Consider the following 15,166-nt stretch of genomic DNA (forward strand, 5'->3'; position numbering starts at 1 on the left):
ATGTATCCACTCAAGAACTCTAATTTAGTTCATTTTCTTGTAAGAAATGTTGCTGCCAAGGGAACTGGAAAACACCTGGCTGTACAATTCATGAATTGTGTTCTCTGTGGCTGACCCACATTTGGGAAAGCAAATCATAAACAGAAGATTGTTTTGGGAAGATGGAATCAGGACAAGGAAACTTGCTGAGGTCAATAACTAATGGCACAGTCAGACACATCCATCTCTCAAAGAGGCAGTCTTGTCCATGGATCCTCAGCCACCGCCCACCAAGACTTTGCTTGGACAGGCCCCACTGTGGCACCTTTGTGTGGTTAGTGTCCTTTTGGAGGACACAATCTTTTTTGAGATATGTTTATCCATCTGGGAAGTTCCCAGTGGAGTCTTAGAGGCCTGAGAGCCATTCTAGATTTTTCATATGAGCTTGTATGACTCTGCCATATTCTTTCCAGGCTCTTTTTGATGACTCTTGGAGGGCAATCATTTCCCCCTGAGTTTCACAATCTTGGGGAGTTGGGAAAAGCCTTATTGAAAGCTGTCAAACACTAGTCTGTAACTAATCTACCACCATAGTAGGGCCTCTGGGTAGGGACCTGCAGTGTGACTTTAATTCTATATATTCAGTGAGTATGGCCACAGGCATGCGTACTTCTCACTCTGGTCAAACATCCCAAAGGGGCAGGAGGATGACGCTCAGTTATTCCGTGCCATGAGCAGGGAGTCTACAGGCATCCACGTCGGAAAGTTAGTTTTTCAACAAGTGTTCTAGCACAGGAATGGCAGACAGTGGGTGGCTGTCACCCACTTGGGCTTTTCTTTAAGAGGCAAATGGGAGAGGATTAAATTCTAAGCATGAGATACTTATTCAGAGACATTAGTCAGCCCTGACATTTTGTGACCTCATAAAACTGCTAACACCCTTTTTCTCATCCCTATGTAGCCCTAGAAAAAAATTAACCTGGCCTCAGCCATAATTTCTGTGGGCATATAATAACCCACTTATACTTTACCACTGTCATCGAAAAACTTCCTTATCTTTGTCACTAAATGACACACTGGAAGTTTATTATCTGGCACTGAAGCTTTCTTTCTATTATTCTTGGAAGATATGTGGGGCTCCAACACAAACAGGAGAGTGGAAAGTACCACAGAACAAACCAGCCTAACTCACCAGCCATGTGCTCCCTTCTCAGCTAATTTTCTTTATAAACACCATGCTTCCAAAACTGTTTCTTTTCAATTGTCCCTGGAGCCTGGTGTTCGGGTCTTCTCAGTGGAGGCCGAGGTAGGGCAGGACTCACTTTTGGGGAGTCTGAGGTCTGAGGCACCTTTGCATAACAGAACAGGGTTGTTTCTTTGGGAACTGGGACCCCTCTTCCCCTCCCCTCACCCCCAGTGTACGTGTATGCCCTGCAGTACAGCCGACTCCTCTCTCTGCAGCTTTCTCTCTCACAACGTCTTAGCACAAGTATATGTTCTCCTGTCATCTGGTTCTCGCTCCTGCTACCCGCCTTCCCTGTCCACATCTCACTTCCTTCAAGGGCGTATTCCCACTGAAAACACCTCAAAACTTACCCTCCGTGCAGTACATCTCTCCTCCTGTGCCTCACCCCTGCCCGGACCCCTGGGGCTTCTCTGGAGGCGCTTACCTAAAATGCTCGAAGCACTTCTCCGAGTCCTTCTCCTCTGCTTCTGGATTAGAGGCCCGGAGGCTCACTAGGTCCCATTCACCTCAGTGTTACCTCAGCCCTGCCCTTAGTAGGTCCTCCATTTGAGAAGAGGTAAGAAACGGTCCCTCATTGTTGGTTTAAGTTGCAGAAGTTTTATTTCTAGGTGGAATCTCTTCCCTATACTTGTGTTTTCTCTTTTGAGAAGGGTCTGCTTTAACCCCTTGCCCATTTATTTTTAAGGCCTTAGTGTTTTTAAGGCCTTATCAACATTTACAAATCCTTTATAAAATAATAATGCAAATATTTCCATACTTGGGTTAGCTTTATAATGGTGGCTGGGCAAAAGAAAAAGCTACAGAAGTTATAAATTCCTGTGTTATCCCATCTGTTCATGTTTTCCTTTGTAAGTTCTTCTGTGGCTACTTAGTATATTCCTTCTGTCACCAGAGTTTACAGTCAATTAAGTTTTCTTTTGGTCTTTCTGTTTCCAATCTACCTGTTTTCTGGGCAACACTTGCAGTGCTGACCTGCTAGTAATAGCCCAGGAGAAGCCCAGGGGTAACAGGGCTCCCTGTCCTTTTCCCCCAAGTGTAGGACCTGGATGACTCTGGGAAGAGGGAACCCACATATTGTTTAGAATTATCCCCACCCCTAACTGTACATTCTTCTCTGTCAGTGTTTAAACATTGTCTGCATCTTGCCTAGAACCAATATATTGTAACCTCCTGAAAGCATGACTTCTGCCTTGTTCACTGTTACAGCCCAATTGTTGGGAAAGTAATTAAAAATAAACTCTCCTGCTGCCATAGTCTGAATGTTGGTGTCCCCCAAATTCATATATTGAAACATACCCCCCAGGTGATGGTGTTACGAGGTGGGACCTTTGGGAGGTGACTATGTCATGCAGGTGGAACCCTCATGAATGGAATTAGTGCCCTGATGAAAGAGACCCCAGAGCGGGCTCATCCCTTCCACCCTGTGAGGACATGGCAGGAAGTCAGCTTTCTGCAGCTAGAAGAGGATCTCGCCAGAACCCAACCGTGCTGTACCCTGATCTTGGACGTCCAGCTTCTAGAACTGTGAGAAATCAATTCTTATTGTTTATAAGCTACCCATTCTGTGGTATTTTGTTATAGCAGCAGGAGTGGAGTAAGACACCTGCCAACCCAGAAAACCTCTCCACAAAGGAAGAAGGGAAAGATAATAGTTTTACTGCTGAATAAACATTGACCTGGGCTGCCATGCCCGTTACAGGCAATCCACTAAATAGATGACAAAGACAGAAGGAAATGTCACCATTTTGTGTCACCAGGCAGATATAACTCATTACATACATGTTAACTGTCTTTATCCTTTAGACCAAATGGAAGATAAAACATCTCAAGTCTTTTCAACAAACAGGAAGCTATATCTGGAGCCAAGCACCTAGGCTTAAACTCCCTCCCACACAGACAGAGAGAAGGGGACCGCCCTTCTTGATGTTTACTTTTCAAAGAGATGGCATCAATGCCAAAAGAAAGGCATTCCTGGGACTGCAGAGCTGGCCAAGAGGCTCACTGACTTTTAAAAAGATTTACATATATCTCAAAGAAACAGAGAAAACCTTCCAAGTTCACATTTTCTAAAGGGAATGATAAAGAGGGGGTAAGTTCTCTTTCCGTTTTGGCACCAGTGGAACTAAAATTAATTTTTAAAATGAGATTTGTAGTTACCCATACACAAGCACCTAGCAGAGTATCTGACACATAGTAGGTGCTTAACAAATGAATGAATGTATGATGAATCTCTTCTGGAGGACAAGACTTCCCCTGAGTATCCAAGTTCAACGAACAGTCTCAGCTCCTGATGCTGCCACCTGCTGTTCCTGGCTTTTCCTCCAGGATGCTGCTGTGAGGTGAGGCCGGGAGGTGTAGGACTTCTGGGAGGTGAGAAGGAGCCATGGGGTGGAGATGGAGCCTGGGATGGGCTGACAAGGCCTCTCCAGTGGTTTGAGGGCCCTGGTGGAATCCTGGGGACTCAGGTCTGGGCCCAGCAGAGACCTTTTTGTCCCCTCTTTGGGGATCGCATCCTCTGAGAGCCCTCCTGCTGGTCACACAGAGTCTCTGGGGGCCTTAGGATTTCCAAACAGTTGATTCTCAGTGTGTGGGCAGCCTGGCCCGCACCAGAAACAAAGCCCATGTTTCCCCACCCGAGGATTCCAACAGGGACCTGCTTGGACATGGAGGATACTGGGATTCTCCACCCATATGCTGACAGTGGTTTCTCACTTTGGACCTGCACGAAGTCAAAAGCTTTTCCTTCGGTATTTTCTTCATCTACTGAATGGGGGCAGTGAGTGTGACAGCCAGGATTTGGAGGTAGCCATGCTCCTAGCAACCACCTAAAAACCTACAATTTTAATGCTTACCTCGGACAACAACTGTTTCTGAGAGAATTTACATCTTCATATCAAATCACCAAATTAAGAGCTTTTCAAAGCCGAAAACAATGGGGATTTTTAAATCGAAACTTAACATGGTTTTTGAGCTTGTCCATTGTTTACTGAGGACAGTCACGTGTCCTAAGACGGCGGGGCCCCGGCCCTGCCCAGCCCACCCTCTTGACCCCACTCAGGCCCCCACCAGCCCCTCTACCTGCACACACCTGCTCCTATTCTGTGCAGATAAGAGAACAGCAGAATCGACCAAGGAGAGGTAGCTTAAAAGGTCTCCTGTCCACGCTACTTTCAAAGTAAATGTGCGTAAGGATTTTGTAGTTGCTCTCTGCCCAGACTTTCCACTTTTGGAAATATCCTGAGGGGGTTCTTCTGCTACTTCCTTTCCTTCCACGACAGGATCACCACTTCCAGTCAGTCTGTTTCTGGAGAACACTGGTGGCATATGACGACGATGGTCACTGCCTTTTTTGGGAATGCAGATCTCCAGGTCCAGCACACACGGCAGCGAGGCATCCAGAAGACATATCTCCTTCACTCACTGCGGACCAGTGACACGTGCGACAGGAAAGACTGTGAGCTGGCGATAGCGCTTCACAGATGTTTCAAGTGCAAAACTGAAACTACCCTCCCATGAGTTGCACTGTAAACCTTGAAACTATAGAATTTCTAAAGAGCAAATGCTCGTCGGGCCTTGTGGATATAGGCCAGCTGGCTCTCAGGCATCACTCATCTAAGCTGGTAAAATGCCTTTCCCCCAAATGGGGAAGTTGTTTGGCATGAACATGGCTGTTTGAACTTTCTGATCTGCTAATTTCTAGGCATTCTATCCTAAGAAAATAATTCTAAACGTGGCAAAAGCTTAATGCCCAATTATATTTAATATGACGTTATTATGATAGAAGAAAAAGCAGCAATGACTATGTATATGCGTGGGATTAGGTAAATATTTTATTTACTTGTAATCTACTTTGGTTTTTCCAGATGCAGGGAAGAAAGACTCAAGCGGGGCTTGGGGCAAGAGGCTGAAGCTGGGGACCGGCCTCTGGCCCTTCTTCCCAGGGACTCCTGCAGGTCTCACACTCGGCCTTCTTGTGTGTGCTCTAACCTCCCCTCGCTCACTCCTGACAGCCTTCGCAGGACACCTAACATCTGTGGCCCCTTTCCTCCTTGCACAGCTCTCTTCCCCTTCCTTTGCTCCAGCAGCGTCCCTTCCTGGGAGCTGGCTCTGCTGGGTGCAGCTCTTTGTCCTGTTTTCTTCCCTTCTTCGCAGCTCTGAGACAGAAGCAAACTGGACGTTGCTTAAAACGCCATCTGAAGACAAAATCAAAACTGCCTTTGAGGTTTTTGAAAACAATTCCATAAAATACAGATTGCTCTGTCAACTTACTGAATAGTGAACAGCACTGAGTCTGGTGTATTCAGTACATTCGTTAAATTCATCAAATTGGCCATTCGGAGAAATTGGGAAAAGACTCCTAAAAATACTAAATGTTGGCAAAACAGAATGTGACTTTTAAAAGAATTCAAGAGAAATCAGTATACACTGAAAAGTCTTATATGAAATGTTATAAATTAGGAATATCATTACATAAACAGCATAATCGACAAGGCTAAACTAGACTAAAATTCTAGTTTTCAACAATTTGAACATTTCTTAAAATGCTGGTATGATATTAAAGGAGAATATTAAATACTGAAAAAGTAGACTACCTAAAATGGTGCATGGAAAATCAGTGTACTAGCTAAGTTTGGTGAATTGGCCATTTGGGGACCAATTGATAAAAGATAGATTCTCATGGAGTCTATTGTGAGACCCTCGGCTGAGTGTCAGGGGCCTGGAAAGTCAGGTGGTTTCTCTGTCTCTGGTCTCTTTCTGTGTCTCTCTCTCTGTCTGTCTCTATCTCTGTCTTTATGTCTCTTTGTCTCTTTCTGTCTTTGTCTCTGTCTCTCTCTTTCTGTCTCTGTTTTTTCCTGTCTCTCTGTCTCTCCAGGGGACAGTCAGGTCCCTGCTCCTCTCTCCCCCAGTGGCCCAGCTCTGCTCTGAACCCCAGTACCTGCCTTCAGCTCCCCATTCTTCAGCTGGCGGCTGGGTCTAGCCTCACTCTCCACCCCCTCACTGCTCAGTGCCCCTTTACTCAAGGACTCCATTCACTCCTGTGTTGGATTTCAAATTCCTGGAGAGAGAAACAGCCTGGTGGCCTTGAGTCAGCTGTCTCACTAACCAGGCTTGGCTGTGGCCACGTGGAGCCATGCCTTTTGGGATGGGGAGGTTTCTGTAAAAAGGCAGTGCAGTCGGAGGAGGTAATGCCATCTAAGGCCCTCCCCGGCCTGGCATCTCCCTCTTCTTCCCATCGACCCAGTTCTGGGGTGACCTCATCATACACCTTCCTTATGAGTAGCACCCCTGCCTACTGGCTCTGCCTAAAGCTCTCTGCTTTGGACCTCACAGCACCTGTTGTGATAACAGGAGTTTCCTTGTCTATTGTCTGCCTCCCCAACTAACATCAGTTCCCCAGGGCAGGGACTTTGTCTGGTCCACGCTCCTTCCTGCTTCCTACAACCATGCCTGATACTCAGTGAATATCTGATGAATGACTGAAAGAAAGTCACATCGTCCCCAGTAGGAAACACTAAAGTCATGTCTGGGAGTTGCCCTGGGACCACTTTGAAAGCTCAGGAACTGAAAGGCTGTGGCTCGTGGCCAGTCCTCTGACCTTGCCTGCCTCCCACCCTGCCATCCATGCTCCTCACCAAGCCTACACCTCACCTCCCTGGGAGGAAACGTGGGGAAAATTATGTTTGTTTGTTTTTCTTCAGATATGCTTCAGAATCATTTGGGCACGTTTTCCAAAAATTTTCATTGAGATTTTGATTAACATTACTTTAAATATATACATCAATTTCAAAAGAAACTACATCATTACAACATTGAATCTTACCATGAGCATGATGTCTCTTTATTTTTTTTGTCTTCTTTCATAACTGTTTTCATACAGTTTCTGCATGTTTATTGTTAAACTACTTTTTAGGGTACTTGATTTTTGCAGTTACTGTCTTGTATGTCTTGTATGGCTTCCTCTACCCTTTTATTTTCTAATTGTTGGTATAGAGGAAAGGGATTTAGTTGTGAATGTTTATATTGTATCCATTCACTTTAATGAAACTCTTATTTAATCCTAAGAGTTTTTCATTTGATTATTTTAGTAATAAAATCACATTATTGACAAATGATCATTTTTATCTCTTTCCTCTTCCTTCCTCTAGTTGAACCTCTTTTTCAGCTGTTTCTTACTGCATTTGGCAGAGCAGATCCTTTCTTAAATAAACCTTTCATTAGGGAAGACGTTGAGGACTCCACAGAATATTTAAAGAATAAAACCAAAAAAGTGACATATCTCAACTTCTGGGATGCTGCCAGGGCAGTACTTAGGGGAGATTTATTGCTCCCAGTGCTTATATTAGGGAGGGAAAAGAAGAAAAATGATAAATCAAGTCAATACTCGATGAACTTTGTGCCCTTTGAGTTACAAACCAAGAGAAAGGAGAAAAAGGAAGTAATAAATTTAAACAAAATGGAGGAAGAGAATTGATAAACTTAATCAATAGCACGTGGGAGGAAATGGCCTGTCTGCAGAGGGGGCAATGTGGGACCAGATGGAGAAGGGGCCTGGGTCCAGCCAGGCAGCCGACCTCTTCCTTCCCATCAGATCCCTGAAGACAGGTGGGCTTGGGACAGGAGGTTCTGTTAACCCCATGACCATCCACTGGCCATGGACTCCTGACTGGAGTTTTAGCTCCAACCAGTAACCTGGAAGTACTTGGGGTGGGGTTGCGAATGCTCAAAATCAGGAAAGCAGCCAGCAGATCCTGCATCCAAGGAGAGGGAGGCACAAAGCTCGAGGCGAGCAGTGACTCACACCCCTACTTTGTAAATCCATCCAGTCTTACACTGCTTATAGCATCTTCCACTCTGTCTTGCTTGTTTTTAGTAAAAATAGATTTTAAAAAATTTCACCGTGATGGAGAAAAGGTCAAGTCCTTGATTTTGCCTGTCCTCAGGCTAGAGCATTTGGGGTCAGATCCCCCCAGGGTTGGCTGGAGTTGGGGCACAGGTGACCTGTGTGAGCACAGAGAGGGGAGACTGGCTATGCTGGTCTCGCATGTTCTTTTCAGGCTGGTTCTTTAGAGAATTTAACATTATGTTTATTTGAAGATAAAATTCTCTTACAGTCAGTTTCAAAAAAGTTAGTAGCCAAATTCTAAAAAGGAGCAAATGCAAATTAACGTACTCTGGAAAAAGGAATGAACTAATACAAAACATGTTTTACAAGCAAAATGAGGGATCAGATTCTCAGCAGTCTGCTTGTATGTTTTTGTAACAAAATGGAAATTAATCTCTTCCCAGGGTTCCTCATCTATTACCCTTAACTCAATGGAATATGCAGCATTTTTTTTTTTTTAACAGAGAGGAAAAAGCTCCCAGCTGCTTTTTTTTGAACAAGCAGAGACAGAAGGACATCTCGGAGTAGCTCTGGGTCTGCTGAGAGCCCCTTTGTTTTGCAGTGGAAGGAGCGTGGGCTTCCATTTTCCAGGTGGGGGATACTGTGGAACAGGCTTAGCAGGCTTAGCCACCCCGGTCTGCAGAGTTCTGGCCCAAGCAAACCAGCAGCCTTCAGGGAGCGAAGAACTGAGACCAAAGGCCCTTCTCCCTGAGATCTAAGGTCAGGAAGGCCTGTGGAGTCATCCAGTGGCCTTGGCCAAGGTTGCCCAGCCAACAGAGCTGTGGCTGCTCCGGGCTGAGGCTGGGACCCGGGGGCTGGTGTGGAGGTTCGGGGAGAATCCCAAGCTTGTGAAGATGACTTAAGGAAACTGAGGCCTTGGAGCCCGGAGGAGGGGAAACTGATGCCTGTGGGTCAGGACCAGCAAGGGCATCACGGTGATGGTCCATAGCATCCTACAGACCCGTTTTCAGCAGTGACACTGGGTGGCAGCATCAGAGGTAAAGATGGCAGCCAACTCGTTTTGCCTGGTGTTCGGGAGGCCTCAAGATGGAAGTACTGAACTTCATGCTAGTGGGAGCTCATAGATATTGTCATGGAGACGTGACGAGTGCAGGTGCCCTCGTAGCTGTTGGTCAACAAGGCTCTTGCTCATCCGAAGCAAGAGCTTCAGAAGTTGTTTGTTTTTCCAGTTGCCGCATGTTCTGCCCCATGGCTACTCCGGAACCGCTGCTGGTTAACCTCTGTGCGATGCCATGTGTTGGGCACCGACTCTGCCAGGTGCTGTGCTGGGCACTCAATGGGCGCTAGTTCCCCAGTCCTCGGTAGCCCTGTGCGGCACACACTTCTGCTTCCAGGAACAAGAGGCTCATTCCAGCTGCCTCCGGTGGAATTTTCAGCAAGCGATCCAAAAAGCCCAGGTGCTCGTCTTCTGGGGTGTTTTTAAACGGCAACTTTGTACTCTTTTTACTGAAGGCTTTGGATGGTGAAAGGGTTTACTTCATAGTGATGTAAACTGTTTCACTGTGAGTATCTTTATAGTCTTAAAAATCCTCTAGTCTCCCTCACCAGGAACTTCTCTGTCTACCTCTCTCCAAAGCCTGCAGCCTCCTGAACAGCTAAGGAGGTGCCCCCAACATGCCCTGATTCCATTCTGGGGGTCCTCCCTTCAAATTCAGTCTCTTCATTATGCCAAACAATTTAACTGTCCCCTACACTGGTTCTGGGCCTCCCTGGGCACCACCAAACCCAGTAATATTCTCTAATAAACAGGGCTCCCTTATCACACACCGAAGACTGCCAGAGGCATTGCCCTTTCTGCTTTTCTTTCTCCCTCCTCTTTAAGCCCCCACGAGGGGAGGAGTGCTGAGTGAAGATTCCTTTCCCCACAGATGCCTGATGAGTTTCCTTCGTTCCCCTCCCCCACTGCATTAATCTCTTCCCAGGGGCTCCTCATCTATTACCCTCAACTCAATGGAATATGCAGCAAGCAGAAGTGGCTTCAGTCACTGTTTTCTTTTACAACAGGACAGAGAGGTGTCAGGTGTCTGGCAGCAGCCCTAGCATGGGGACCTTGGAGACGAGCTGCTGTGAATTCAAGGCCAAGCTCTAGGACCAGGTACTCTGTCCTTTGCCCTGGCTTCCCTACCAGGTGTCAGTCACCGCTGCTCATCAGGGTCTGGCCCCGCCCACCCCTCCCCCAATAGCATGATTTGCTCCTGATTTCTCCCAGTTCAGATTTCTGAGAGGGAATTGATTGGCTTAATTAATTCCCACTGTCCTTTCATGCCTGGCACTCATATGTCAGAAGTCCACAGCTGAAGGGCCATCAGCTGTGGCCTGGCCAGGTGGTCTAGAACAGACCAGACTTGCTGGGACCTGCTTCTTTCAGATAGGCCGGAGGGAGGGGGCACTCCCCCTAGAACAGACTTCCTGGGTCTTCCTGCGATTCACTGTGGAGTACAGTCACCTATTTTGCCCAAAGTCATACAGTTGTTCAGTGTCAGAGGCAAGCGGCCCAGGCAGGTCTGTTCCTGCCAAAGCCACGTAGCCATCAGCCTCTTATTCTGCATTGGCTTTTCAAAGGTAGATGTGGCAGATACAGGAGGGTGGGAAGGGATTCGTTGGCCAAGACGGAAATATAGCCAGAATGGTGGAAATAAGGAAGTGCTATTTTTCAATTGCTCCTTTAGTAGATACACTTTACAATCCCCTATAAAGAATAGTTATCAAGTCTGTATAGAAACAAAAAAAAAAAACCCTCTCACTGCAGGATAATGCAAGGAAAAAAGCCAGTAAGTCATTACCCAAATTTTTGAAAAGTGGCGTGAGTTGCATATTAAAAAGTCAAGGGAATGGGATGAGGTCATCTTAAAATGGCAGGACGTGCCTCAAATTAGAGCCAGCTGTGCTCAGGCTTCACACCTGGCTCCACACACGGACCAGTCTGCGTGAAAGACGCGTCAGGAAGGGAATATAAACCATCCGGGAACCACAGGAAACAAGCCCCTTGCCAGTAGGAACTGAAGTGGCAGGAGTTGAAGTGGGAATGCAGTGACATACCCAGCTCTTTCAGCTCTCCACAGTTCCACACTTCAGAGAAATCCTCAAGGGTCGTTAAAGCTTTCCACCCTTTTGTTTTATTTTGTGACTTTTAAAAACTGCCTTCTCCCAATATCTTCCTCCTCTTTGGGTTTCATGATTATTCCCCCTTCCAGGCACCTGCAACATAGTCCCAGTTTCCCCTGAGTAGCGCCCGTCCGTGAGTGTTTGTCCTAAGTTCCTACAGTGAATTTGTACCTGGGGCCTCCTCCTTCAAGAAGGACTGACTGTTCATGAAAGGATTCAGTGATCCCAACCAAAGCTCCCTGTTTTTCTTTTTTTCTTTTTTTTAAAGATTTTATTGGGGAAGGGGAACAGGACTTTATTGGGGAACAGTGTGTACTTCCAGGCCTTTTTTCCAAGTCAAGTTGTTGTCCTTTCAATCTTAATTGTAGAGAGTGCCATTCAGCTTCAAGTTCTCCTTTCAGTCTTCATTGTGGAGGGCGCAGCTCAGCTCCAGGTCCAGTTGCCGTTGCTAGTTGCAGGGGGCTCAGCCCACCATCCCTTGCGGGAGTCGAGGAATTGAACTGGCAACCTTGTGGTTGAGGGGTTGCGCTCCAACCAACCGAGCCATCCGGGAGGCAGCTCAGCTCAAGGTGCTGTGTTCAATCATAGTTGCAGGGGGCGCTGCCCACCATCCCTTGCAGGACTTGAGGAATTGAACTGGCAACGTTGTGGTTGAGAGCCCACTGGCCCATGTGGGAATCAAACCTGCAGCCTTCGGAGTTAGGAGCATGGAGCTCTAACCGCCTGAGCCACCGGGCCAGCCCAAAGCTACCTGGTTTTGAGTCCACATCCTAATTCTCACCAGCCTAGTGAACTAGGTTCTGTGTCTTGGTGTTCTCATCTGTAGAACAGGAATCAGTATAGTAATCACCCAATAGGTCATTGTGAGGATTCAATGGGAGGGTTTACGTTAATGATTAGAGTAGTAGTGCCTGGCATGTAGTAACTACATACTAAATATTACCTGTTCTTATTGTGAAGTAGAGCTAGGAAAGGAGTGGCATGACATTTTGTTGGGTAACAAATCCTAGGCATTTTGGCCATTCCAGGGAAAGTCACAGAAAGGAATGACAGGGGCTGCCTGGTCTGGGACTTGCAGACATCCCTACTGGCACCTCCCTATGGGTCTTAGTCCCCTCCAAACAGCATGGCTCAGAGTGATTCTCTAAACTGTTGTCTTCCACAACTGCAGCTGCAGAGTGCAGTGATCTTCCACTCATTTGCCATTGGTACTTGTTTTATGGTCCTTAGACATCCATTGTCCTTTTTAAAAAACAGCCCTTGATCTCTTTGATGGGGGGGAGTTGCCCCTATCGCACTGGGTGTAGTGTTTGAGGAGTAGTAGGTCAGGAAGTTCCTAACCTCATTGCTGAAGAAACCAAAGGGGGCTTCAGAGCCCATCGCAGCACTTGGAACTGCCCATGATTCCTTGGGGCAGAAAACCTATGCTCCATCCATCAGACTTTGCTGGGACTCTGAGATACAAGGACAAGTGGAGAGACACAGGACAGAAAAGAAAAGGGTTCTGGCTCACTGCAGGTGCAGCGTGAACCGAGCTCCTGTTGTTTCTTCTGTCTTCCCATCAGCCTTCTGTTTTCCCCATAGCCTCTATATGCTTCTAGCTGGTCAGAGGCACAGACTCTTTTTTGCTTGCAATCAAAGAACTCGAACTGACACTCATTTGTTGAATTCCGTTGAGAACTGTTCAGTTTTACAGTTCTGACAGGTTAAAGAGTATGAAGACCACTATTGATGTCCAAATAGCTCTTGACCGTGAATTGGAACCCAGATGGAAGGTTGTAGAATAATGAAAAGATCATGGAACTTGTGTTTGTATTTCAGTTCTTGTTCATCTGCTTAGAATGCTTAAAAGTGATCACTCCGTCCTTCCCTCTCTCTAAAAACCTTCCACATGTTACACAATCCCAGTTAGGAATCACTGGATTTGTCAAGTGGAATGTGGGAAACTGGTCCATGAAACAGGAATCAAATACACTTATATAACCGTTGCTTACCATCACCAGAATCTTCTCAACACCAGCTTTATTCTGCTCTTCTGACACTTTTGCAAACTCATTTTGCTCTTTCCTTTCCATGCCTGCATTCCTGTATGGCTCATCTTATTGTTCTCCTGTCTCTGGTCCCTGCCCCTTTCAAAGCCATCAGGCTTGTGGCAGACAGAACCATCTGAACATTGAAGACCTGGGATGGTTAGAGCTGGAGGAGACCTTGGGAACCAGCTCAAACAACAATTTTATGTAGAGGACAAGGGAAATTGAGGGTCTTCCAGAATAAATGGCTTTCAGAGGTGGAGTTAGAACCCAGGACTCCAGACGTTCTTCCATTTATTATACCACCTGGGCACCCATGAAGCAGGAGCTGTAGTTGTTGAAGATGGTAGGTTAATGTTGGCAGTAATAGAGTCGTGGTTTCCAATCTTACATGCATCTGTGCTGCTAGGTGCTTAGTTGCCTCCTACTTGAGTAGGCAGAGTGTAATTCTCTGCCCCGTGGATGTTGGGGTTGGCCATGTGACTTGCTCTGATGAATGGAATCTGAGCAGAAGTCACAAACATGCCAAAGAGCGCCTGTGTTGCCACCCACTCCTCTTGTACTTTCTGCTACTCACCATGGGAAGACCATCCCTCAGGTGGCCACTGACCCCAGAATGAGAGACACATGGAGGAGAATTAAATGCAACCTGGAGCCTGATGTGGAGCTGCTCCAACCAACCTGCGGATCTATGAATGTGAAATACATGACTATTGCTGTAAGCCACGGAGATTTCTGAGTTTGTTACCCAGCACGATGCAGGACGAGCCTACCTAACCTAGTGTTCTCAAAGCTCAAAGGAAGAGTACACTGTGAAGAGCAGACCGTGTGGCTCCAGACACCCCACAAACTGCTGCCCAAATAGACCTGTGCAATCACTCTTATTTCTCGGCGCCTATGTAATTAAGTCCACTCTCCTTGTCTCTGCAGTGAAGGCTCTTCTCACTTGAACTCTACCCAGTTCTTAACCTCATCTCCCTCTTCTTCCCTTTACTGACCTTCCGTTCCAGTCACACTTAAACCATGTGCACGTTCTTACCCCTAACTCCTCTACTCCACCTAATTAAGTCCCAAACTTCATGAACATGACAAGCCCAGCCCCCTCCATCCCTCCTTTCTATGAACACAGGTTGTCAGAGCGGACAGAGAGCCCATTGATGCTCTTCCCTCTGCTACTCTCTCCCTCACCCTGGGGCCCATCCAGCCCTCTGTGTTAGAAGGAGTGTCTGGTGCATTTCTACCTGCTCCTAACAAGATCCTGCTGACATGAAATCTGGCTGTCCCATGTCACCCCCACGGCTCCCCTGAGTACCCTCCCTGGTCCATCCTCATGTGAATATAACGCAGGTGACTCCTGATACAGAGGAGAGGATGCTAGAAGCTGAGGGGGAAAGCCCTCAATGGAGCAACCAAGACAAAGGGAAGAGGCCACGCAGCCTTGGGACTTGGACAACACCAACTTGGATGCCAGGTCAAGTTTGATAACTGAACCCGAGAGCCTGCTGAAGGAGGTCTGGTAATGCCCTGACTGGACACCTGGTGGCAGCTTAGAGCTCTTAAGGGCCCCTCCCTCCCTGGCAGGTGGACATCAAGAAGTCAACACATTCAAAGGAGAGGGGCCGAGAGGAGCTGCCTGACACAGGAAAGTGACCACCTGTTTTTTTGTCCAATGGTTCCCTGAAAATATTTTACCAAATAAAACTTTTCCTAACTTAGCACGAGTGGTCTAGAAGCAGATCATTCAAATAATACAGGAAGTCCTCTTGAGATCAATGCAGTTCCTGATGCCCTGACTCAGAATATCAAAACCACCACCGGAAAACCCAAACACACAAGACCACAGCCTCTGATTGAGTTGAGAGAACCTGCAGTCCTCTGGGGCCCAAAGCCAGAGAATGTGTT

General features: G+C 46.8%; 1 protein-coding gene across 1 annotated transcript in view; it reads left to right on the plus strand.

Annotated features, from left to right (window-relative positions):
• The window catches only part of COPS7B (COP9 signalosome subunit 7B), a gene marked incomplete at its 5' end in the record, with an annotated part of 44,054 nt that extends 38,914 nt beyond the window's left edge, over nt 1-5,140 (plus strand). Inside the window, one exon of the mRNA XM_081051554.1 lies at nt 5,089-5,140. Coding sequence (XP_080907680.1) covers nt 5,089-5,133 — 45 coding nt within the window. The 3' untranslated portion in view covers nt 5,134-5,140. The remainder of the gene's footprint in view (nt 1-5,088) is intronic.
• Between the last annotated feature and the right edge of the window lie 10,026 nt (nt 5,141-15,166).

Source organism: Rhinolophus hipposideros, assembly GCF_964194185.1.
Source record: "Rhinolophus hipposideros genome assembly, chromosome: 6".
NCBI lineage: Eukaryota > Metazoa > Chordata > Mammalia > Chiroptera > Rhinolophidae > Rhinolophus > Rhinolophus hipposideros.